Source organism: Pleurodeles waltl, chromosome 2_2 (genome assembly GCF_031143425.1).
Source record: "Pleurodeles waltl isolate 20211129_DDA chromosome 2_2, aPleWal1.hap1.20221129, whole genome shotgun sequence".
Lineage (NCBI taxonomy): Eukaryota > Metazoa > Chordata > Amphibia > Caudata > Salamandridae > Pleurodeles > Pleurodeles waltl.
Genome location: NC_090439.1, coordinates 495,265,580 through 495,292,705, shown reverse-complemented (window position 1 = coordinate 495,292,705; position 27,126 = coordinate 495,265,580). Strand labels below are relative to the sequence as shown.

The 27,126-nt window shown below is 44.0% G+C and overlaps 1 protein-coding gene and 1 long non-coding RNA gene across 5 annotated transcripts in view; one reads left to right on the top strand and one right to left on the bottom strand.

Annotated features, from left to right (window-relative positions):
* YES1 (YES proto-oncogene 1, Src family tyrosine kinase) overlaps positions 1-27,126 on the bottom strand; it is a 321,603-nt gene that overhangs the window by 5,732 nt on the left and 288,745 nt on the right. For all 4 annotated transcript variants that reach the window (XM_069219977.1, XM_069219978.1, XM_069219980.1 and 1 more), the window contains exon 11: positions 17,370-17,501. In XM_069219977.1, coding sequence (XP_069076078.1) covers positions 17,370-17,501 — 132 coding nt within the window. The remainder of the gene's footprint in view (positions 1-17,369; positions 17,502-27,126) is intronic.
* The window catches only part of LOC138282425 (uncharacterized), a 130,774-nt gene that overhangs the window by 65,803 nt on the left and 37,845 nt on the right, over positions 1-27,126 (top strand). The gene's annotated exons all lie outside the window — the stretch shown is intronic.

Genomic DNA, 27,126 nt, shown 5'->3' with positions numbered 1-27,126 from the left:
TGCGCCACCTCCAGATGGAGATGCCATTCATGATCGACTAAGCATTGTCGACTGAGTTTGTCTGCTCCGGCACTCAGAGTGCCTGCCAGATGATGAACCATCAAGAAAATTCCCTGATGTTCCAGTCACGTCCAGAGGCACAGAGCCTCCTGACAAAGGGTTCATGACCCCATCGTGCCCTGCTTTTTGCAGTACCACATGGCGGTTGTATTGTATGTGAACACCTGCATTACATTCTCCTTGAGAGAGGGAGGAAATGCTTTCAATGTTAGTTTGATCGCCCGGAGCTCTGACTGGTTGATATGGAGTCTGGATTCCGTCAGAGACCAGGCGCCTCTTATCTCCGCTTCTCCCAGGTGCCTCTTCCAGGTGGACGCCCCACCCCAGGAGTGACGTGTCTATCACTAATGTCAGCTCTGGTTGGGGAAGGGAGAGAGATCTACCTCTGACCCAATCACGGTTCGTTAGCGACCACTGCAGATATCGTGCAGTTCCCGCAGAGATCTGGACCAGGTTAGAGAGATCCCCCTGATGCTGTGCCCACTGGAACTTCAGGTCCCACAGCAAGCCCTCATATGCCATCTGGCATGTGTCCCAAGCAGGATGCAGGAGGCCATGAGGCCCAGCAGTCTCAGAGTCATTCTCATCAAAATCCAGGATAGAGGCTGAAACATCAGCATCATAGCCTGAATATCCTGGACTTGCCGCTAGAGAGGATAAGACCAAAACTGCACTGTGTCCAGAACAGCTCCAATGAAAGGCAGTGTCTGAGAGGGAGTCATGTGTGACTTTGGCACATTTATAGTGAACCCCAGCGAATGCGAGAGGTCCGTCTTAGTCTGGAGGTGGGAGACGCCAGCCTGGGGTGAGGCCGCATTCAACAGTCAGTTATCGCCGTAGGGGAAGACTGAAACCCCTGACTTGATCAGATGAGTTGCCACCACCTCCATCACCTTGGTGAACATCGAGATGCACTGGTAAGGCCAAAAGGGAGCACGGTGAACTGAAAGTGCTCATGGCCTACAGTGATCTGCAAGGGTCTGAGGGCAGGCAGGACTGGAATATGGAAATAAGTGCCCAGCAATCTCAATGCTACTATCCAGACTCCTGGATCCAGGGCAGAAAGAACCTGAGCAAGAGTGAGCATTTTGAACTTCTCCTTCATGTGGAAGAGATTGAGGGACTGAAAGTCTAGGATAGGGCGGAGGCCCTTGTCCTTTTTGTGCACCAGAAAGCAGCAGGAATAGCAACCACAACCTACTTCTGGCACGGGAACCATCTCTATGGCTCCCCTTGGCCAAGAGAACTGTAACTTCCTCTCAGAGAAGTGCCAAGTGATCCTCTGTCATCCGATTGTAGGTTGCTGGCATGGATGGAGGGAGTAGCCCCTTGGGGCTATCTGCAATACCCACCTGTCTGACATGATGGACTGCCAGCAGATCAGGTGATGGCTTCACTTAGATCCATACGCCAGTCCAGGGGGGGTCTTATAGCTGGTAGTCTATAGGGTCCGGTGACCCCTCCCCTGCCTTACTGTCCTCTAGCCCATAACAAAAAGGCTCAGGATCATACATAGCGGGCACGGCCCCTGTCAGTGCCAAAGTTGGCATCATACGACGTTCATCCGTCTCTGGGTCGGAGTTGGCAATGAGGACGACACGGACAGCATCAGAAATGTCAAAGTTAGAACCAGCGCAGGGGAAGGTCAGATGAGCACGACCGGTGCCGATTTGGATCTGGGAATGGATCCATGGGTGCCCCTCTGAGCCGAGGTTTGTACTTGATACGGGGTCTGCATTAGAAAATACTTGTCTATAGGCCTCAACACAGAATAATAGCAATTGACTCATGAAGATTTACAGGATTTAACATATGCCTTTCACAAAAACTTCAAGCCTACTGGCTTGGGTCTAAAGGTTCATAATAAACAGATCAAACCTAACCATAAAGGATCAAATATAACTGACCCAATTAATCAATCAAGCTTACAGACCTAATCATTGGATTGTTACAGTAACCAACTGAGGCCTCTGGTACTAAGCATAACCTCTGCCATACAAGCACTCCTTTTCAGTGGACGTACACAACTTCTGTCCATTCTAATCCAGCAAGGCTGAACATGAACAAGTGGGCAGAGCCAAAGGCCCTATCTAAGTAGAGGTCTTCTTTAAGCTTTGTGTTGATTGTGTAAGGTCAGGTGACAGTTGTGCTGACAAGCCAGATCTAACCAGTCTTAACTGTTGGGTAGGGCGAGTAAATTTAAAGACAATACATTACCATACAGTAATGCAATAGGAGACATTTGCATCACCGTCAGAAGACAATTATGATGCATTATTTTGACAAGGCAACAATGAAAGTCATATTGGGAGAACAATTTGTGAGGTTATAGTGACAAACCTAACTGAAATGTGTTTTATAACACCACTCTTCTATTTACCAGGCAAAGTAACTAGAAAAGCCAATACCCAAAAGAGAACAAGATTTCCAGCCCTCACCCTTTGAGGTGCCTTTTCAGTTTGTAACAAACCCCTGATGTCTTGTGCTTCCTCCAAGATGTAGGTGTTGCACCTAACTGTGATTTTCGTACTGTACAGGCAAGAGAAGGCAACTCAAATGCTCACTTCTTTCAACACAGTGTGATGCTCAAGAAATCCCTTTCACTTTTGCACAATGTCCCTGCTTAAGTCCCAGGGAAAGGAAAACTCCAACATATCTGATTGGTTCTTTAATGACCACTATTCATAACACTGTCTTTATGATTTTGGGTATTCATCCATCGTGAAATTTCTTACAAGAGTGGAGATCTTTTCCTCATTCCTGTATGAGGATAATGGTTTTTATGGTCCTCGTGTAGTTTGCTTTCTTTTTCCTCATAACATTTTAGAGTCTCTTGATAGTATTTCTGTTTCCTTATTTGTGAGCCACGTTGGCACTCTCTAGATTGCAGATATTGGTTTGCGAATTTCACCTAATCTGTTTATGTATCCCTCTTTATCCTAGCAATCTCTCCAAGAATTAGGTAGTTATCTGTCTTAGATGATTAGATATGTTTGCACACGGAGTTTCAATTTTTCATTATTGTCTTCATATGTGTTGCAGTGTCAATTTTCAGGGCTGGCTAGATGTTGTCCTTCTTAGCAGAAGAGACTCGGCCTGGGAAAGGAAACTGCAAAGAGGTCTAATCCTGTAAGGAACTTTTTAATATTAGATCTGAATATCTATGCTTAATGTTGCAGTTTTTGGGGTTCTTATTCAGGGACCGCTGCCACAAATGTCTGCAGTAATTTAAAAGCCATGGGATGAAGATCCTCATGATTGCCATCTCATAAAAGGCTAAAAGAGAGGGCAGTAGCCTGAGCCTCATATCTTTGTAGAGCACTGTCAAGATATCTTCTTTGGAGGTCTCCATTTATCCAATGTAAGGCCAGGAGGTAAAGAATGGGGAAACTAACAAAATGTGTAGATTTTTGACTCCCTCCAGAGGCCTGCTGGGATAAGGGAGGCCAGAAATAGACTATTAGTTCAAGAGAACTTTAGGGCCTGCTGCAGTTTTTTTCACGACTGGTACTATAGTCACATTACTAAACACATGGGGACTAAAGCCTGCTGAAAGAATATTAAGGACCTCTTTCAAGTCCTTTGAGAGAAATGTTGCACTATGATAATTGATGAGTGGGAATCTCCTGGAGATGGTAATGTTGCAGAGGCATAGAGCAGTTATGATTGACTCATGGTCTTGAAGAAGGTTCAGAAATTATGTGGTGATTGGCAGAGGGTTGACGGATTGAGAGGATGACATATCTAGAGGATGACATATCTAAACAGTCTGAAGAGACTCTAGGATTGTAACAATTGTGGCTAGTCTTTGTCAAAGAACAACTAAAGTTTAGTGATCTCCCAGTTGTTTAATAGTTTGTCCGTTTAGTTGGTAGTCTCCCCGATAAATCTGGTGTAGTACGCTTTGTTTTAGCTACTGGATCACCTCAAAGATAGTCTATTGTGTGCTTAAGTAATGTTGTAACTAACTGCACCCTTTGATAATCTTGTTCTAAAGGAGAAAGGAAAATATTACTTACCCAGTAGACATCTGTTTGTGGCATGTAGTGCTGTAGATCCACATGCTTTGCATAAAGCCACCATCTAGTGTTGGGCTTGAAGTGTTACAAGTTGTTTTTGTTCGAAGAATCTTTTCGGGTCACGAGATCGAGTGACTCCTCCTCTCTGTGATAGTGCGCATGGGCATCAAGTTCTTAGATTGTTTTCTCGCAGGCGGGTGAGGTAAGGAGTGTGTATATATGGAAAATGTCACTTCCAGTGTACATCTGTTTGTGGCATGTTCTGCTGCAGATTCACATGCTGTGCATATGGATTCCAACATCTAGTGTTGGGCTTGGAGTGTTACAAGTGGTTTTTCTTCAAAGAAGTGTTTTCGAGTCACGGGATCGAATGACTCCTCCTTTTCGGTTCCATTGTGCATGGCCATCGACTCCACTGTTAGATTGTTTTCCCGCAGAGAGTAAAGGAAGGAGTAATAGAGTATATAGGTCTAAAGTAAGAGATGTCCATGCAAATGTATGTGCAAATGTGTTAACTTAAAACAACTACAGGCTTCCGGGGACGAGGGAGGATGCATGTGAATCTGCAGCAGAACATGCCACGAACAGATGTACACTGGGTAAGTGACATTTTCCGTTTGATGGCATGTGATGCTGCAGTTACACATGCTGTGTATAGTCTACAAAGCAGTTTGTCCTCCCAAAAAATAGTGGTGGCTAGCCTGTAGGAGTTGAAGTTGTTTGAAATAATGTTCTTAGAACAGCTTCACCTACTGTGTCTTGTTGTTGTGATAATATGTCTACACAGTAGTGTTTAGTAAATGTATGTGGTGTTGACCATGTAGCTGCTTTACATATTTCAGCCATTGGTATATTCCCTAAAAAAGCCATTGTTGCACCTTTCTTTCATGTAGAATGTGCTTTGGGAGTAAATAAAAGCTGTGTTTTTGCTTTGATATAACATACTTGGATGCACCTTACAATCCATCTTGCTAAACCTTGTTTTGATATAGGATTGTCTGTATGTGGTTGTTGGAAAGCTACAAAGAGTTGTTTAGTCTTTCTAAACGGTTTAGTTCTGTCTATATAGTACATTAAAGCTCTTTTGATGTCTAATGTATGTAGCGCTCTTTCGGCCACAGAATCTGGCTGTGGAAAGAAGACTGGCAGTTCTACTGTTTGATTAATATGAAATGGTGATACAACTTTTGGTAGAAACTTTGGATTTGTTCTTAGTACAACTTTATGTTTGTGTACTTTGGAAGAAATGTTTCTCAAGAGTAAAGGCTTGGATTTCACTTACTCTTCTGAAAGAAGTAATTGGCACTAGGAAGGCAACTTTCCATGTTAGAAATAAAATTAGACACAAGTGCATTGGCTCAAATGGTGGACCCATACGTCTTGTAAGCACTATATTTAGATTCCAAGATGGAACTGATGGTGTTCTTGGCGGAATGATGCGTTTTAAGTCTTCCATGAAAGCTTTAATGACAGGAACTCTAAATAAAGAGCTATGCTGTATATTTTGTAAATATGCAGAAATTGCAGTAAGATGTATTTTTTAGTGAAGAGAATGCTAAATTTGATTTTTGTAAATGAAGTAAATAGCATACAATATCTTGTATTGATGCTGTAAGAGGGTCTATATTTTTAGATTGACAGTAATATACAATTTTTTTCCATTTGGTGACATAGCACTGTCTAGTAGTGGGTTTTCTTGCTTGTTTAATAACTTCCATACATTCTGATGGGAGTTGTAAATATCCAAACTCTATGACCTCAGGAGCCAAATTGCTAGATTGAGAGCTTTAGAATTTGGATGTCTGATTTGCCCTTTGTTTTGTGTCAACAGATCTGGTCTGGAGTTTGGAGTGTGGTACTACAGATAGATCTAGTAATGTTGTGTACCACGGCTGACGTGCCCATGTTGGTGCTATGAGTATCATGTTGAGTGATGTTTGACGCAACTTGTTGACTAGAAACAGAAGGAGTGGGAAAGGGAGAAAAGAGTACGCAAATATCACTGACCAATTGATCCATAGAGCATTGCCCTTGGATAGGGGATGTGGGTGTCTGGATGCAAAGTTTTGGCATTTTGTGTTTTCGCTTGTTGCGAACAGGTCTATGTCTGGTGTACCCCACTTTTGAAAGTACTTTTGAAGTAGATGAGGATGAATCTCCCATTCGTGAGTTTGTTGGTGATTCCTGCTGAGGATATCTGCCAACTGATTGTCCATCCCTGGGATATACTGCGCTAATAGATGAATTTGGTTGTGGATTGCCCATTTCCACATTTTTGGGGGTAGAAGGGACAGGTGGGATGAATGTGTCCCTCCCTGTTTGTTGAGATAATTCAGGGTTGTCATATTGTCTGTTTTGATAAGAACATTCTTCTGTGTGAGAAGAGGTTGAAAAGCTTTGAGGGCTAGAAAGACAGCTAATAACTCCAAGTGGTTTATTTGTAGCTGTTTCTGTTTGACATCCCATTGTACTTGAATGTTGTGATTGTTTAGGTGAGCTCCCCAACCAATCATTGATACGTCTGTTGAAATTATGGTCTGAGGCACAGGGTCTTGAAATGACCGCCCCTTGATTAGATTGGTAGAATTCCACCACTGATGGGACATATATGTTTGGCGGTCTATCAACACTAGATCTTCGAGTTGACCATGTGTCTGTGACCATTGTTGTGTAAGGCACTGTTGTAAGGGCTGCATAGTTAATCTTGCGTGTGGGACAATTGCAATGCAGTATGCCATCATTCCTAGAATTTTCATGACAAATCTTACAGTGTATTGTTGATTTGGTTGTATTTGTGGAATTAGATTTTGGAAAGCTTGTATCCTTTGTGTGTTTGGATATGATAGAGCTTGTTGAGTATTTAGTATCGCACCTTAATACGGTTGTGGTTGTGCTGGTTGGAGGTATGATCTTTGGTAGTTTATTGAGAAACCTAGTGTGTGTAAGGTCTGTATTACATAACGTGTATGATTTTGGCATTGTGTACGACTGCTTGTTTTTATTAGCCAATTGTCTAGATATGGAAAGACATGTATATGTTGTCTTCTTAGGTAAGCTGCCACTACTGCCAAACACTTTGTGAATACCCTTGGCGCTGTTGTTATTCCAAAGGGTAACACTTTGAATTGGTAGTGTTTTCCTTGAATGACAAACCTGAGGCATTTTCTGTGGGCAGGATGGATGGGTATGTGGAAATACACATCCTTGAGGTCTAAAGCGGTCATAAAATCTTGTTTTTGTAGCAGTGGGATAACATCCTATAAAGTTACCATGTGAAAATGCTCTGACAGGATGTAAAGATTGAGGGGCCTGAGGTCTAATATTGGCCTGAGGGTGCCATCTTTTTTGGGAATGAGAAAGCATAGTGAATAAACTCCTGTTCCTATCTGAGACTGTGGAACTAACTCTATTGGTTGTTTGAGTAGTAGAGATTGGACCTCTTCTTGTAACCGAATTGTGTGTTCTGTGGTTAGTTTGTGAAACCTTGGTGGAATAGTTGGAGGAGTGTTTATCCAATTGCGGATAATTGATAGCACCCAGTTGTCTGTGGTGATATTTTGCCAATGTGTGTTGAACTGCTGAAGTCTTCCCCCCACAGGAGATGTGTGGAGTGGAAGGGAGTGAGGGAAGTCACTGTTTTAGGTGTGTTGCAGGCTGCTTAGAGGCCTTGAATTTTCCTTTATTTTTGGAGTACTGTCCTCTATATGTGCCTCTAAATCCACCTCGTTGGTACTGTGTTTGGTAGGTTGGTTTTGTTTGGGAGGTTGATGCCTCTGAGAGCTGTGGTCTGAAACCAACCGAAATTGAGGTTTACGAAATGAACCTCTATATGGTGTGGAATAGAGTGCACCCATTGCTTTAGCTGTGTCGGAGTCTTTTCGTAGCTTTTCATTTGCTGTGTCTACCTCTGGCCCAAAAAGATGTTTTTTTATCGAAGGGCATGTTTAACACAGCCTGTTGTTTTTCTGGCTTGAATCCAGAAGATCAGAGCCATGCATGCCTACAAATAGTGACTGCTGTGTTGACACTCCTTGCATCTGTATCTGCTGCATCTAGGGCAGATCTTATTTGGTTATTTGTGATATCTTGCCCTTCTTCCACTACCTGTTGAGCCCCTTTTTGGTGTTATTTGGGGAGATGCTGTATTATATCTTGCATCTTGTCCCAATAGGCTCTATCATAACGAGCTAGTAGTGCTTGTGAGTTTGCTATTCTCCATTGGTTTGCCGCTTGGGATGCAACAGTTTTCCCAGCAGCATCGAATTTCCTGCTTTCCTTATCAGGAGGGGGTGCATCTCCTGAGGACTGACTATTTGCTCTCTTCCTGGCAGCACTAACCACAATAGAATCAGGTGGTACCTGATGGGTGATATAATCAGGGTCAGAAGGAGCGGGTTTGTACTTCTTTTCTATTCTAGGTGTTATAATGCGTGCTTTTACCGGCTTGCTAAAAATTTGATTTGCATGTTTTGCCATGCCTGGGAGCATCGGGAGGCATTGGTATCTCAAATGAGTTGAGGATAATGTGTTGAATAAAAAATCCTTTTCTAGTGGTTCTGTATGCATTGTAACCCCATGTTAGGTTGCAGCCCTAGCTATGACCTGGTTATATACAGTAGTATCCTCAGGTGGTGATGGTTTAGAGGGGTAGCTGTCTGGATCGTTGCTTGGGATGGGATCAGGGTCATAAAGATCCCATGGATCAACAGTGCCCTGTTGTGAGTCATAGGAATGAGTTGGGGAATGCATTGGTGTAGGGCTAGTGTGAGGAGAGGTAGGTAGATGCGGAGAATGAGGAGGAGAAGACTGAGGAGGTGCTGGCTTCTCTTTCTGTTTTGGCACTTTAGCTAGGGGCTGCATAGTGTCCAATTCCTCCTGAAATGCTAGCTTCCTCTTTGTTTTTAATGGAGGTTCTGTGCTAATTCTCCCTGTTTCCTTGTGGATGTGGATCCTGGACTGCCTCTCATCCATAATTTGAAGTACTGTTTCAACCTCTGACTCCTCCTCAGAGGTTTTGTGGCTTTCTTTAAGTCTTTTAGAAAGTCCATGTTCTTCTCTGTATGCCGTTTTTTTCGGCTCCGAAATGTGTTTTTCAGGATCGAAAAGGATGAGGAAGTTCTCTGCTCCGAAACAGGTTTTCTTATTTTTGACTCTGAATATTGCTGTTTATTGGAGTCTGAAACTGAGCTTTTTGTCGACTCTGAGGTTTGCGGAGGGGTGGCCTTTTTCGGTGCCAAACTGGAGGGTTGGTCACCAACTGTTTTTTTTCAGGCCGAGCTTCCGGCAGTGACATACCCAAGGCCTTCTGTTTTTTCTTATTTGAGGGTGCAGGGGCAGACGTACTCACATGCTGACCGGGTCTGTCTTCCTCAGATTCTTGCTCCGAGTCCGAATCTCAGACTGAGACCGCTGTCTGCAGTAGTTCTTCTTCTTCTACGTAGAAATGCTCTCCACTCGTCAACGCCATTTCGAGCCTTCTTGCTCTTCTGTCTCAGTCTTTTTCGATCGGAAGGATCGACAGGCCTCGCAGTTTTCCTCCCGATGGTCTGGAGAAAGGCAGAGGTTGCAAACCAGATGCTGGTCTGTGTATGGGTACTTCGTTTAGAACCGAGGGCAGAATCGAAATGGAGTCCAATCCATGAGGCTCTCCACGCGGTCGGCCCGAGTAGGGAGCGCGCGCCCCGAAGGGCGAACAAAGTTGTTTCTCAACGGTACTGCTGTGTCGATGGAAGATTATTAACCCGATCGATACAATACCGATGAAATGAAAGTTTTGCAAAGTTTTCCAAATCGAAATCTCGGAGCGATAGGAAACACGTCTGAACCCGACGGCGGAAAGAAAACAATCTAACAATGGAGTCTATGCCCATGCGCAATGGAACCGAAGAGGAGGAGTCACTCGATCCCGTGACTCGAAAACACTTCTTCGAAGAAAAACAACTTGTAACACTCCGAGCCCAACACTAGATGTCGGAATCCATATGCACAGCATGTGTATCTGCAGCTACACATGCCATCAAACACACACATATATATATATATTTTTATATATATAAATAAAAGGATGTCCATGCAGTGTATATTCATATGTACAATATTTGTAGAAGAATTTTACTACAACTACAGGCTTCCGGGGAGGAGGGAGGGCGCATCTATAGCACTATGTGCCATGAACAGATGTCTACTGGGTAAGTAACATTTTCCGTTTGATGGCTTGTAGCTACACATGCTTTGCATAGACATTAAAGCAGTCCCCTCCAAGTAAGTGGTGGCTAGCCTGTAGGGGTTGGAGTAACTTGAAAAAGTGTCCTGAGCACTGCCTGGCCAATATTTGCTTGTTTGCGAGCTACAACATCTACACAATAGTGCTTAGTGAATATGTGTGGTGTAGACCAAGAAGCAGCCTTACAAATATCTGCTATTGGAATGTTTCCTAAAAATTCCACAGAAGACCTTTCATTTTTGTATAGTTTGCTCTAGGAGCTGTAGGTAATTGTCTTTTAGCTTTCAGATTACAAGTCTGAATACACTCGACTATCCCTCTCGCTATTCTATTTTTTTAAATTGGATTGCCTTTGTGAGGCATTAAAAATGCTACAAAAAGCTGTTTAGATTTTCTAAAACTTTTAGTCCTTTCAATGTAAAACGTAAGGGCTCCTTTAACATCTAGTGCGTGCAAAGCTCTTTCAGCTACTGAGTCTGGCTGTGGGGGAAAAAAAACAGGTAACCCAACTGATTGGTCAATGTGAAATGGTAAAACTCATTTTGGGAGAAATGTAGGATTTGTCCTAAGGACTACTCTATCTCTATGTACTTGGAAAAAGGGTTCTTCTAAAGTGAAGGCTTGAAACTCACTCACACATTGTAGAGAAGTGATAGCCACTAAAAAGGCAACTTTTCTACAAAAGAAATCGCAAAGTACAGGAATGCATTGGTTCAAATGGTGGACCCATACATCTAGTAAGGACAATATTGAGGTTCCATACTGGAGCTGGGGGAACTCTGGGTGGAATAACCCTTGTAAGTCCTTCCATAAATGCTTTAATTACAGGAATTCTGAACAAAGAAATATGTTGTCTGTTTTGGAAGTAAGCCATTATAGCTGCTAAATGAAATCTAATAGATGAGTATGCTAAATTTGTCTTTTATAAATGTAGCAGATAAACACTGTCTTGCACTGATGCTTTTAATGGATCAATGTGTTTAGGCTGACAGTAGCATACAAAAAGTTTCCATTTTGCAGCATAACACTGTCTAGTTGTAGGTTTACATGCCTCTCTAAGAATGTCCATACATTCAGAGGAAAGTTGTAAATATCCTAACTCTATGACTTCAAAAGCCATATCACAAGTTTGAGTGTTTTGAGGTCTGGATGTTTGATTTGACCCCGTTTTTGAGCCATAAGGTCGGGTCTGTTGGGAAGTTTCTTGTGGGGAACCACAGACAAATCCAATAATGTTGTGTACCAAGGTTGACGTGTCCATGTGGAGGCTACAAGAATCATGGTGAATGATGTTTGTCTCAGTTTGCGAACCAGAAATGGAACGAGTGGGAGAGGCAGAAAAGCATAAGCAAATATCCCTTACCAATTCATCCATGGAGCATTGCCCTTGGACTGAGGGTGTAGGTATCTGGACGCGAAGTTTTGGCATTTTGAATTTTATACGGTGGCGAAGAGATCTATTTCTGGTGTTCCCCAGAAGTGAAAGTATTGGTGAGGTACTTGTGGGTGAAGTTCCCATTCATGGACTTGTGCTGTATCCTGCTTAGGAGGTCTGCAAACTGATTGTCCGTTCCTGGGAGATATTCTGCCAGTAATTGAATGCGATTAGGAATTACCCACTTCCAAACTGTCTGCACTAGAAGGGACAATTGAGATGCGTGTGTCCCCCCGTTTCTGCAGATAATACAGTTGTCATGTTGTCTGTACGGACTAGAACCACTTTGTATGAGACTTGTGGCAGAATTGCTTTGAGCGCTAGAAAGACTACTAGTAACTCTAAGTAGTTGATGTGATAAGTTTGTTGAATGGGATCCCATCTGCTGTGTTTTTTAAGGTTGTTGAGGTGAGCTCCCCAACCTATATGTGATGCAACTGTAGTGAGAGTCATCTGAGGCCCAAGGTCTTGAAAGGGCTGCCCCTTTGAATGGTGGGTGGGATTCCACCATTGCAGAGAGCGGTGAGTCCGGCGGTCCAACAACGCTAGATCCTGAAGATGACCCTGTGACTGACACCACTGACCAGACATACACTGCTGTAGTGGACACATGCGTAGTCTGGCATGAGGGACAGCGGCAATGCAGGAAGCCATCAAACCCTTATAGCTGCATCACTATTCTCACTGTGTAAGTATGGTTCTCCTGTACTTGAGACAGAAGAGTTTGGAAAGCTTGAATCCGTGCTGGGATTGGATATGCCAACCCTGAGTGAGTATTGTTCCCAAATAAGGCTTTATCTGTGAGGGTTGGAGATGGGGTTTGAGAAAGTTGATTGTAAATCCTAGAGTGTGTAAAAGGGTTACTGTGTACTGAGTATGCTTCTGACATTGTTGGATAGTATTAGCTTTGATGATCCAATCGTCCAAATATGGGAAAATGTGAATATGTTCTCTTCTGAGGAATGCAGCCACTATGAGATCGGTTGTTACCCCGAATGGTAGAACTTTGAATTGATAATGTTTTCCCACAGTGACAAATCTGAGATATTTGCGATGTGTTGGATGTATGGGAATGTGGAAATAAGCACCTTTAAGATCTAATACTGTCATGTAATATTCTTTCTGTAATAGTGTACTAACATTTTGCAGTGACCATATGAAAGTACTCTGAAAGCATGTATAGGTTGAGAGGTCTGAGGTCCAGAATTGGTCTTAATGAGTCATCTTTCTTTGTTATAAGAAAGTATAGGGAATATACTCCTAACTCTTTAGAGACAGGGGAACTGGTTCTGTAGCCCTTTTGAGAAGAAGGCATTGTGATGAGATGATCGTGTGAGAGTTTGTAGACACGAAGGGGTATGTTTGGAGGAGTGGAAATGAGTTCTAGACAATAACCGTGTTGGATAATTGATAGAACCCTTTGATCTGTGGTGATATTTGACCAATGTGGGTAGAAATTTGCTAGTATTCGCCCCACTGGAGAGGTGTGTGCAGTGCAGATTTGTAAGAAGTCACTGTCTTGTATTTGAGGTGGACCCTTTACCTTTGCCTCTATTGTTTGCACCCCTGTAAGAGCTTCTAAAGGAACCTTTAATGTAAAAATGCGTTCCTTGTTTGGTTTGGGAAGTGGAAGGCTCATTAGATGATGTCTTGAAACCTCCCCTAATTTGTAGTCTATGAAACGTATGCCTAGTTGGTGTCGTTATTAAGGCCCCCATAAGCTTTAGCTGTTACTTACTCTTATTTCAGCTTGTCAATAGTGGTATCAGACTCTGAGCCAAATAAGTGTTCTTTATCTAAAAGCATGTTGAGAACTGCCGGATGTATTTCTGGCTTGATGCCTGAGCACCTCAGCCAAGCATGCCTTCTTATAAGAACACTGGTGTTTACACCATGTGCTGCTGTATCAGCTACATCAATGGCACATCTGATTGAATTGTTTGAGGTGGCTAGTCTTCTGAGACTATCTCCTAACTCCTTTTGATGTTCCTGTGGAAGATACTGGAGCAGTTCCTCCATTTCGTCCCAGTGGGCCCTGTCATATCTTGCTAGGAGTGCCTGAGAATTTGCAATTCTCCAGTGATTTGCAGCTTGAGCAGCTTGAGCAGCTGTCCTTTTGCCCGCTGCATCCAGTTTTTTGCTCTCCTTATCAGGAGGAGGAGCATCTCCTGTGGACTGGCTATTAGCACGCTTTCATGCCCCAATTATTACTACAGAATCTGGAGGTAGCTGTGATTTTATAAATGCTGGATCTGAGGGTGCAGCTTTGTATTTTTTTTTTATCGACCCTTGGTGTAATCACTCTTGACCCAACAGGTTCTTTGAAGACCTTTTTGGCATGTCTAAGTAAACCTAGTAGCATGGTTAAGAACTGACTCTCTTTATGGGTGTTGGTAAAAGTATCAAAGAGGAAATCATCTTCAATAGGGTAGGTGTGCATATGTACATTATGGTATGCCACTGCCCTTGCAATAACCTGGTTGTATCCTCTTTCTAGTGGAGACAATTATGGCTGTATGAAAGATGTAGGAGATTGTGGTGGTGGTGGAGTAGGAGGAAGTACAGGAGAGTGAGGTGGAGAAGGCTGAAGTTGATCCGGAGCCTTGTCTTTGTCCTTGGAGACTTTTTTTTTTTAAGAGGAGGAGCAGTGTCCAATGTTTCTTGAAAGGTCTCCTTTTAATTGGTACAGGAGGAGAAGCAATTATTTTCCCTGTTCCCTTTTGTATATGAATCTTGCGCTTACAAGCGTCCATGACTTCCAAAATGGGCTCCACTGGTGAAGTCACTTCAGGTGAAATTGTGGAGTCTTTGGTAAGTATAATTTTCGATTCTGAAGTTTTTGGCATTGAAGTCATTTTTTGGACCGAAGGTGTCGGCTCCAAAGCCGATGTTGAAGGCTGCTTTTTCGGAGCTGAAGTGCTCGGATCGAATGCTCTACTCAATGCCGATATTGGTTAGGATGCTGCTGAGTCTTTGGATGGTGCTGAAGACACCTTGTTCTTTGCAAATTTTGGTGCCGAACCGGAGGGTGGGGCATCCGAATATAATTTTGGGATCCTACCATGGCCCGACGGCAGTGGTGGATGGATGACCAGCTTAGAAGTCTTTTTTAACATCTTTACATGCAAAGATGGGGCTGTTGCACTCAAATACTGCGCTGATGGAATCAATTGGCTCTCGATGTCAGAATCTTCGTCTGACTCAGAGTCTCAGATCGAAAGGGCTGCCTGATGTCCAATTTCTTCTTGTGCATGTTCCTCTCCGAAGATGTCAAAGGTGCTGTCCGGTGTCTACGACGCCATCTTCAACCGATGAGGTCTTCAGTCCCGGAGAGTCTTCTTAGATTGAAAAGACCTACAGGCATTGCAGGTCTCTTCTTTATGTTCTGGGGACAAGCACAAGTTACACACTAAGTGTTGATCTGTGTGTGGGAACTTGGAGTGGCATCGAGGACAGAACCTAAACGGAGTTTGTTCCATTAGCCCAGCATTTTTCTGCAGCACTTGACACAGTAGGCCCAAGAAGGCCGTGGATGCCCCTCAGGGCATTGAACCGACCCCAACGCTGAAAATCAATTAGTTAAAGTGTGGAAGTACGCAACTGAAATACTATGCAGTCGCCTAAAGAAAGACAGAAAGGAAAGTTTGAAAGAGACCGAACCGAGATCTACTGGAGCGAGAGGAAACACATCCGAACCTGACGGCGGAGAGAGAACAATTTAACAAACGACTCAATGCCCATGTGCACTATCCCCGAGAGGAGGAGTCACTATCTCGTGACTCGAAAAGATTCTTTGAACAAAAACAACTTGTAACACTCGGAGTCCAACACTAGATGGCAGACTTATGCAAAGCATTTGTATCTATAGCCACACATGCCATCGAACAAATACTTTGTTCCTGTGTCAAAGTATGATGAGAATAATCACTTAGCAGCTTTTCAAATTATAGACCAATGGCAGAACTTTAATGAGAATGTGGTAACTCAAAGGCATTTTGTAAGAAAATGCATCAATACTTTTAGCAACAAGTACATGAGGGCCCATGAGAAACCAACGTTAATTTGCTAGATTTTATTTTTACAGTTTTCATTAAATATTTGTAATTCCTCTACAAAGAAGATCAAACATTCAGTCTTTCTGATACTTTGTTCCTAGATTGTAGAACAATTTACAAGAGGAAATGTGGCTAAGCCCCTCACATCTCCTCTTATTGCATCTAAACTGATTTCCAAATAACAAACTTTACATCTCTTCCCCTCTCCTTGCCCCGTCTTCCTCATCTACGAAATGTTCATACTTTATGCAGGCACTTCTAACCTCATTTATACTGTGCTTCATCACCTGTACAAACAGCTCCACACTCATATCCGAGGGCTTATACTGCCCTGACTGAGGTGTAGACCCTTCCCAAAAAAACGAAACATAAAAAAACGGAAAGTGGCCTCATTGCAGAAGCCGTTGGTGTAATGCTGAGAATGGAGCTGGACAAATAAGAGAAAAACAGAAAAGTGGGGCTTGCAGGGGGTAGGCGCGATCATGGTCAGTTGCAGAGTCAAGAACTGACAAAATGAAGAGGTGAAGGTGTAAGATGGAGAGAACTGTCTTAAGAGCGATGACTGTGGGAAGTGGCATGGCCAGGGAATGACATCATGGCGATGACGGGAGCACTCGGTGGCATGAAAAACCAAAAGGAGAATAGTGTGATACTGAAAGAGAGGGAAAATCAGGCAACCAGGCGTTTTACTGGATACATCTTTTGGATGAAATATACGTGCATTCAAAAATATTCCTTTAAGTGATTATTTCTTAAATATTAAAATGCATGCAAAATAACATTGCAAAGCCATCGTATTTGTGCATGTGTAGGAAGAATTCTGTATCCTAAATACTAACACACAATTTGGAGGCAGTTACTGGTAATAAAATCATACCCAATTAGTGTTACATTCGACCAAAGCTAGGAAGAAACGAATGCATTGAAAAAAATACCCCCAGGGATAATGTTCAGTCGTAGCAGTGACCTTTCGTGTATCTGTTTGTTCCACTTAATAGATGGAGCCTGCCCATTGCAGCAAACACTGTCACGTGACAGTGTGGCTTAACCCCTGCTGTAGCACTGACATATCATTAGGTAATGAAGAATGACAGGGCTCAAACTGCTAAACTATCATTTTAACAAAATCAGACAGAACAAGAGTATGAAAAGCAAATTGTTAACCATGCTCCTTTACATTTAAAGCCAGAAACATATTTTTGAGTTTAGAATATTTTAAGCAACGTTGTGCATTTCAGTGTCTGCTGCAAAAGAAGCAATGCTTGAACAAGACACTGACTGGGGTGTGTGGCAAAATCTTCCCCACAAACTCCTAAGTACATTAATGCTTCCTTGGTAGGCTACAGGGAGTGGTGAAGAGGGGGGAGGGGTGGGTGGAGTAGCAGCACTAATAATGTACAATATCTTGATTTAAGTAGAGCAAATATATTTTATCATATCATTTAAAAATCTAAAACGAAACCTTCCGGTCGTAATTTGCTGGATTTCAAGCGAATGTTTTAAAAACGTATAGTCGAGCTGCTGTTGCAAAACAATCCATGAACCTTCGAATGACGTGCAGAGCATTTATTACACACCTGGATAGGGCACCCTGCCCTTGGTCACCAGCTCGGTCAAAAGAATGCCAAAGGACCACCCGTCAGACTTTATCGTAAATCGACCATATAACGCCGCCTCAGGTGCAGTCCATTTGATTGGAAATTTGGCACCTAAAACAACAAAGGTTAATAAAATATCCTTAAGTATTAAACAAACACAGTTTCCTAAATGTTAAATAATCTCTGGTTCTTATAACAAAATACTGAATACGGATTTCACTGATGAACAGATAGCCAAATATCATGCAGGAAGTACAGGTTATCCCTATTCCACCTCCCCCACACAGGTGCAAATCTCTGCTGTCTGTACGTAGAGACACCAGTTACCGCTGGATAAGGGGAAAGAACCCTCTGAGTCCAGGAAGCCCCTGCGTCTACAATGTTGTAGCAATGAAACTGCACCTGTATTGTGCTTGGGAACGTGAGAGCAGGGAGCCAGGTTTGTAGTCACTACATGGGATAAAAGGCCTTTGACTGCTTTTTTCAACTGGATCCTCTCGCTTTACGACCTGATGCAAGATCCATTTTAAGGGGAGTAGTTACTGATCTGGGTTTAGAAAATGCCGTCAGCTTTACTTCTTCCCAAAAATGCCTTCAGTGAATGACTAGCTTTGGGAGCTTTCTTTCTTTAACAATACTGCTTAATTATGGTCCAAAAAGTGACGAGGCAGAGTAACAGCTGAAACAGAATTATTTATTTATTTAAACACGGCAAAACAGAAACCATTATTTGGTATAAAAAAAGACGCTGCCTACATCTTCAAATAATATCTACCATTATCCAATACATTGAAAAGGTTGGATTGGCTCCCTAATGGAGATAGGGCCTTGGAACTGCAGGTCAGGAGAGGTGTGTGGAACTGTTCTTTCAACCTTAGAAGCTCAAACCTACCATCCTCCTGATATGAATAATCTAGAGCAGCGGTTCTTAACATGTAGTTTGGGGGCCCATTATGGGTCTGCAGAACTTAGTCATTTGGGGGGTCCGCATCTACTTCGAAAATTAAATAATATTAACATATTATCAAAGTCTATATGAATAAAGAAGCAGAATGTAAAATTTAAAAATGTTCTGTAAAAGTGAAGGAACAGCGGTTTGGCCTGCGGAGCATGGCAGTGGCAGTAGAGCTGTAATGCTCCGTAGCGGCTGCAAGCGCAGTTATCCTGAACAGAGGTGCACAAAAATCGACCCGAGACAGGGGGAAAAAGCTACTGACCCCCTAATCAAAACGGGAGTGAGTTTTTCTCCTGGAGAAGCCAGAAACAAGGCGAGAAGCGGGAGGGCCGCTGCGGCCCAAGTAATCAAGATGGCAGCATGGGCTCACACAATGCGGGCGAATGGTGACGGAACTGTAGACTGGCGTGGAGGAGAGACGACACGCCGTGGCATCGGGAGACACAATAGTGGTTGCAGCGGGTGCCCCGTGTCCATTTTCTGCCTGCTGTTGTGCCTTTGGGAATGGGTCTGCAGACTCAGTGGAAGTGCGAGGAGCCCCAGGGCCTCTGGTGCTGCATGACCGTCACGGCCTTGAGAGGAGAACCAGACTGCTGATGGACCATACCAAGGGTATAACGCAGAAACATAAAAAAGTGAGTAGGTCTAGGGGCATAAGGCAGAAACACAGCTCACAGAGCAAGCACAGTAGTAAGACTTACGACCACTGAAGAGGGGGGTGCCGGAAACTGCTCACAGGAGTGGGTGCAGTATACAGACTTACAACCACTGAGGACGGGGGCAGCATGACATAGGCGGTGGAGGAGCAGGGTATGTCTAGGGAGAGTTGAAAATGCAACGACACGCCATTGCAAACCAGGTGAAGAACTATAGCTCCTTACTGTCAACAAGGAGCATCATAGATCCGAATGGCTGAAACCTTACAACTAAGGGACTGCACCACCCACATGACTGTGTGTTACCCAGAGCTTGGAAAGCACACAGCCCCAGAAGTCCCGAAGGAACTGGTGTACGAAAAGGCACCAGACATGCATACAGTGACGATCTTGGCAGCTATCAAGGATAGTAAGGAATTCCTGATAACAAAAGATCTAAAGTGGCAACTGACCTCAATCTGCTAAGAGAAGATCACAAAAAGGTAGCTTACAGAGTGGCGGAGGCTGAATCCACCTTGGCACAGGCCAGACCTACCATCCTATCTCACGATGAGAAACTGTCTCAACTAGAAAAGGAGGTTAAAGCACTTTGTGGAAAGATGGACAACGTGGAGGGCCGCTCTCATAGGAATAATATAAGAGTGGTGGGACGTCCGGAAAGAGTGGAAGGAAAATCCATGGCGTTGTGGGCGATTAACATTATGTTGGACGGCAAGTCCTCCAAATGGTTCGCAGTGGAAAGGGCGCATAGAGTGCCAACAAGAGAACTTGCCCCAGGATCTCCCCCTCCCCCGATCACAATAGTGAAGCTTCTAAACTACGGATGGAAAATGTCACTTACCCAGTGTACATCTGTTCGTGGCATTAGTCGCTGCAGATTCACATGCTGTGCATAGTCCGCCGTCTGGTGTTGGGTCGGAGTGTTACAAGTTGTTTTTCTTCGAAGAAGTCTTTTTGAGTCACGAGACCGAGGGACTCCTCCTACTTTGGTTCCATTGCGCATGGGCGTCGACTCCATGTTAGATTGTTTTCCCCGCAGAGGGTGAGGTAGGAGTTGTGTATGTTAGTAATAGTGCCCATGCAATGGAATGAATAAGTATGTACAAAATGAAGGTTAAAGTAATATATTTACAAATGTACAAATGTTGAAGATTACTTCCAAACGGCTACAGGCTCCCGGGGAGGCGGGTGGGCGCATGTGAATCTGCAGCGACTAATGCCACGAACAGATGTACACTGGGTAAGTGACATTTTCCGTTCGGTGGCATGTGTAGCTGAAGATACACATGCTGTGCATAGACTAGTAAGCAGTTATCTCCCCAAAAGCGGTGGTTCAGCCTGTAGGAGTGGAAGTAGTTTGAAATAAAGTTCTTAGTACAGCTTGACCTACTGTGGCTTGTTGTGCAGATAACACGCCTACACAGTAGTGCTTAGTAAATGTGTGAGGCGTAGACCATGTTGCTGCCTTACATATTTCGTTCATTGGAATATTTCCTAGAAAGGCCATGGTAGCACCTTTCTTTCTGGTTGAGTGTGCCTTTGGTGTAATAGGCAGCTATCTCTTTGCTTTAAGATAGCAGGTTTGGATGCACCTAACTATCCATCTAGCTATACCTTGTTTTGATATTGGATTTCCTGTATGAGGTTTTTGAAATGCAATAAATAGTTGTTTTGTTTTCCTAATTAGTTTTGTTCTGTCAATGTAGTACATTAGTGCTCTTTTGATTTCTAATGTATGTAGTGCTCTTTCAGCTATTGAGTCTGGCTGTGGAAAGAACACTGGCAATTCCACTGTTTGATTTAAGTGGAACGGTGAGATGACCTTTGGTAAGAATTTTGGGTTGGTTCTTAGAACTACCTTATTTTTGTGTATTTGAATAAGTGGTTCTTGTATAGTAAATGCCTGAATTTCACTTACTCTTCTTAGAGATGTAATGGCAATGAGAAATGCAACTTTCCACGTTAGATATTGCATTTCGCAAGAATGCATGGGTTCGAAAGGTGGACCCATGAGTCTTGTTAAGACAATATTGAGGTTCCATGAAGGAACAGGTGGTGTCCTTGGTGGTATAATTCTTTTTAAGCCTTCCATAAATGCTTTAATGACAGGTATTCTAAATAGGGAAGTTGAATGAGTAATTTGCAGGTATGCAGATATTGCTGCGAGATGTATCTTTATGGAAGAGAAAGCTAGATTTGACTTTTGCAAATGTAGTAAATACCCTACAACATCTTTTGGAGATGCATGCAATGGTTGAACTTGATTATTATGGCAGTAGCAAACAAATCTTTTCCATTTACTTGCATAGCAGTGTCTAGTGGATGGCCTTCTAGCTTGTCTTATGACCTCCATACATTCCTGTGTGAGGTTTAAGTGTCCAAATTCTAGGATTTCAGGAGCCAAATTGATAGATTCAGCGATGCTGGGTTTGGATGCCTGATTTGTTGCTTGTGTTGTGTTAACAGATCTGGCCTGTTGGGTAGTTTGACATGAGGTACTACTGACAGGTCTAGTAGTGTTGTATACCAAGGTTGTCTCGCCCATGTTGGTGCTATTAGAATGAGTTTGAGTTTGTTTTGACTCAATCTGTTTACTAGATATGGAAGGAGAGGGAGAGGGGGAAAAGCGTATGCAAATATCCCTGACCAATTCATCCATAGAGCATTGCCTTGAGATTGCCGGTGTGGGTACCTGGTTGCGAAGTTTTGGCATTTTGCGTTTTCTTTTGTTGCAAATAGATCTATTTGAGGTGTTCCCCAAATTTGGAAGTACGTGTTCAGGATTTGGGTGTGAATCTCCCATTCGTGGACCTGTTGGTGATCCCGAGAGAGACTGTCTGCTAGCTGGTTCTGGATCCCTGGAATAAACTGTGCTATTAGGCGAATGTGGTTGTGAATTGCCCAATGCCATATTTTTTGTGTTAGGAGACACAACTGTGTTGAGTGTGTCCCCCCTGTTTGTTTAAATAATACATTGTTGTCATGTTGTCTGTTTTGACCAGAATGTATTTGTGGGTTATTATGGGTTGGAATGCTTTCAACGCTAGAAATACTGCTAACAATTCGAGGTGATTGATATGAAACTTTCTTTGATGTACGTCCCATTGTCCTTGTATGCTTCGTTGATTGAGGTGTGCCCCCCACCCTGTCATGGAAGCATCTGTTGTTATCACGTATTGTGGCACTGGGTCTTGGAAAGGACGCCCTTTGTTTAAATTTGTACTGTTCCACCATAGAAGCGAGATATATGTTTGGCGGTCTATCAACACCAGATCTAGAAGTTGACCCTGTGCGTGTGACCATTGTGATGCTAGGCACTGTTGTAAAGGCCTCATGTGCAATCTTGCGTTTGGGACAATGGCTATGCATGAGGACATCATGCCTAGGAGTTTTAATACCATCTTTGCATGTACTTTTTGTGTTGGATACATAGCTTGTATCACCTTGTGAAAATTGTGAACCCTTTGTGGACTTGGAGTGGCTATCCCCTTTGTTGTGTTGATTGTCGCTCCTAAGTATTGCTGTGTTTGACACGGCAGAATGTGTGACTTTGCATAGTTGATGGAGAAACCCAGTTTGCAAAGGGTTTGTATAACATAATCTGTGTGGTGTGAACACTTTGTTAGCGAGTTGGTTTTTATTAACCAATCGTCTAGGTACGGCAACACGTGTATTTGCTGCCTTCTGATATGTGCAGCTACTACTGCTAGACATTTCGTAAAGACTCTTGGCGCGGTTGTTATTCCGAATGGCAACACTTTGAATTGGTAGTGTATTCCTTTGAATACGAACCTTAGGTATTTCCTGTGCGAGGGATGTATCGGTATACGGAAATACGCGTCTTTTAGATCTAAGGTTGTCATATAGTCCTGCTGTTTCAGTAGTGGTATTACGTCTTGTAACGTGACCATGTGAAAGTGTTCTGATTTGATGAAGGTGTTTAATGTTCTGAGATCTAATATCGGTCTCAGAGTTTTGTCCTTTTTTGGTATTAGAAAGTACAGTGAGTAAACTCCTGTGTTCTTTTGTGGACCTGGTACTAATTCTTTTGCGTCTTTTTGCAGTAATGCTTGAACTTCTAGTTGTAGAAGGTCCAAATGCTGTTTTGACATATTTTGTGTTTTCGGTGGGACGTTTGGAGGGAGTTGGAGAAATTCTATGCAATAACCATGTTGGATAATTGCTAAGACCCAAGTGTCTGTTGTTATCTCCTCCCAAGATTTGTAGAACTGGCTCAGTCTTCCCCCCACTGGTGTTGTGTGAAGGGGTTGAGTGACTTGTGAGTCACTGCTTGTTTTGAGGGGTTTTGGGCCCTTGAAATTTTCCCCGGTTTCTTGGGAATTGGCCCCCTCTGTATTGGCCCCCGAAAGTCTCCCCTTTGATACTGTCCCTGGTAGGTAGACGGTGTTGTTTGTGAGGTGCTGGCTTGTGTGGCTTGACCTCGAAACCCTCCTCTGAAAGTAGTTTTGCGAAATGTGCCAAATGTGCCTCTGCCCTGCGGGGAATAGAGTGCGCCCATGGCTTTAGCCGTGTCAGTGTCTTTCTTTAATTTTTCAATTGCAGTGTCCACTTCTGGTCCAAACAATTGTTGTTCATTGAACGGCATATTGAGCACTGCCTGTTGTATCTCAGGTTTGAAGCCGGATGTGCGCAGCCATGCGTGCCTCCTTATCGTTACAGCAGTATTTATAGTTCTTGCAGCTGTATCTGCTGCATCCATAGAAGAACGGATTTGGTTGTTGGATATGTTTTGTCCCTCTTCAACCACTTGTTTTGCCCGTTTTTGGAATTCTTTGGGGAGGTGCTCGATGAGATGCATCTCGTCCCAATGGGCTCTGTCATATCGCGCTAGGAGTGCCTGCGAGTTGGCGATGCGCCACTGATTTGCAGCTTGTACTGCAACCCTTTTCCCGGCTGCATCAAACTTTCGGCTCTCCTTGTCTGGAGGTGGTGCGTCGCCTGATGTGTGCGAGTTGGCTCTTTTACGAGCTGCTCCTACGACAACTGAATCTGGTGTCAGTTGTGATGTAATAAAAGCAGGGTCTGTGGGTGGTGCCTTGTATTTCTTCCCCACCCTTGGGGTTATTGCTCTGCTTTTAACTGGCTCCTTAAAGATTTGTTTAGCGTGCCTTAGCATTCCCGGGAGCATAGGAAGGCTTTGATAATTGCTATGGGTGGAGGACAGGGTGTTAAAAAGGAAGTCATCCTCCATAGGCTCTGAATGTAGCGATACGTTATGAAACTCTGCTGCCCTAGCTACCACCTGAGCACACGCTGTACTGTCCTCAGGTGGTGAGGGCTTAGTGGGGTACGACTCAGGGCTATTGTCAGATACTGGGGCGTCATAGAGATCCCATGCGTCCTGGTCATCTTGGCTCATGGTGGTATGAGCTGGTGATTGTGACGGAGTCTGTGCCGGTGATATATGAGTTGCCGGTGGTGGAGAGGGTGGTGGAGTTACCTTCTTTACCACTTTTGCTTGTGGTGTTTTTTCTTGTTGTTGGAAATCCAGTTTCCTTTTTCTTCTGATTGGGGGAAGGGTGCTGATCTTCCCTGTACCACTTTGTATAAAGATCCGCTTTTGCGTGTGATCTACAGCTGTTGTTTGTAATTCCTCCTCAAATCTGTGTTTTTGAAGTTGGGAGGACAGTGATTGTTCCTCTGAGTAGGAACTGGCTTTCGGTTCGGTTGCTGGGCGTTTTGGCACCGAAACCGTGTCCTTTGTTGTTTTCGGCTCCGATGAGATCTTTCTCTTTTTCGGTGTCGTACCCTCTCGGTGTCGACCATCTTCGGTGCCGCTATCTTTGTGCTGAGCAGCTTCGGTGCCGCTGTCTCTGTGCCGAGCAGCTTCGGTGCCGCTGTGTCGGTGTCGACCCTTTTCTGCGGCACTTTCTCGGTCCCGAGATTGCTGCATGCTTGTGTCTCGACCTGAGTCGGACGATCTCGGCACCAGCTCGCCCTTTTTCGGTGCCGATGGACGGTCACCTACTTTATGGGTTGAGCCATGGCCTGTCAGCAGTGGCGTTCCCTGGGCTTTGTCTGTTTTTCTGTGTGATGCTTGTTTCGACGTCTTACTCACGGTTTCTTCGACGTTGAATTCTTCGGAATCCGATTCGTGGATGGAGAATGTTTCTTCTTCTCCCTCTTCCTCGAACCGTTGTTGTCCTGTCGGCGTGGACGCCATCTGCAACCTTCTGGCTCTTCGGTCTCGGAGCGTTTTTCTTGACCGAAATGCTCAACAGGCCTCACACGTCTCTTCTTTGTGCTCGGGTGACAGGCACAAGTTACAGACCAAATGTTGGTCTGTATAGGGATATTTACTGTGGCATTTAGGACAGAATCGGAACGGGGTCCGTTCCATCAGTCTCGATGTTGCACGCAGTCGGGCCGACCAGGCCCCGACGGGGGATCGAAATTACCCCGAAGGGCTACCAGAGCTCTTCAAGATTCGGTGTCGATTCTAATCTAACCCGATACCGAACGAAATAATACCGACAAATTTTCCGTTTGATTCTGACTAACTTTCCGACCCGAAACACGGAGCGAAAAGGAACACGTCCGAACCCAATGGCGGAAAAAAAACAATCTAACATGGAGTCGACGCCCATGCGCAATGGAACCAAAGTAGGAGGAGTACCTCGGTCTCGTGACTCGAAAAGACTTCTTCGAAGAAAAACAACTTATAACACTCCGACCCAACACCAGACGGCGGACTATGCACAGCATGTGTATCTGCAGCTACACATGCCACCGAACACAGAGATTCAGTGTTAAAGGCAGCAAGAACACATCGCTTGTGGCAAGTGGAGGGTGGCACGGTCTCAATATATCTGGACCTTACGAGGGCAGTGCAGCAACAAAGAGCCACTTACCTGTTGGTCAAATGCCACCTCAGAACATTAGACATACAGTACGCACTGTTCTTCCCAGCAAGACTCTGCATCGTAGTTAAAGGTGAGAGACATTTCTTTGGGAATCTAACAGAGGTTGGCAGATGCACAGGGGGGACAGAGGCCACGCAGACAGCCTCCCTGGCCATTGCAAAAACCCAACTGTGAACAAGTGGAAAGGGAACGAGCGGAGGTCATGAAGGCAGTGAAGAGGCAGAGAGAAATCTTGGGTGGAACCAGACGGGATGTGTTACAAGGTACACCGGACGAGTCGGAAGAGGATGAAACAAGATTTACTACCTCAGCGACAAGCCAAACGCCACCGGAGATGACCCCAAAGACCTCGGAGGAAATTTTTTAAAACTTAAGATATTGCTAGATAGCCTCTACAATGTGGAAGACAAACTGATCATGATCCCTTGCAGTAGCGGCCGAACTGAGCAACACTCTGGTTCTCCTTGACACCAATGGTTGCTGACTAAGTTATTGTTTTAATTGTTTAATTAAGCCAGGGGCTTATGGTGTACTGTGAATTGGGGAAGCGGCTAGTTCGATGTCCACAGCACTCTAAGATAGACTGGGGTGTGGTGAGAGTTGGGCAGAGGTACTGCTTATTGGTTCTATGGTACAATTTGAGGGAAGGGGTAAAGTTGCCATGCAGATGGTATCAGTTGAGTGGGATGTTGACAAAGCCACATATACATTGACTAATGAACTACATAACAGTATTGACATGGAATGTGAACGGATTGGGACACAGATTTAAGAATTGACTGCTGCATAAGGCCCTTGCACACTATGCGACCGGCCTAGTGATTCTGCAAGTGTCACATATGTGCGGGCAAACACCCTGGTGCTCACCACAGGCAAATATAATCTGCTGGGCCACGCTGGTTATACCAAAGGCTTCTGAGGAGTGGCCATAATGGCACGAAAATCTTCTCCCTTAGAGGTCACCAAAATCTGGTGCAACAAATTGGGCCACTGTATAGCTATAGTGGGCAGATGGGAGAGGGAAATGCTGGTCCTCACAGGGGGACACAACATACAGTCCCATATAGGTTACTTGTTTACCCCTGTGCTTCCAGTATATAGATGTACAAACGCACTGTTTGGTGCATGTGGAGTATCAAATCACTTCCAACTCGAGATTAAGATACGGACATACACAGAGGTGAATGAATACCTGGAGAATGGTGACATGGAGGCTTACCTCCCATCAAGAAATAGACAGA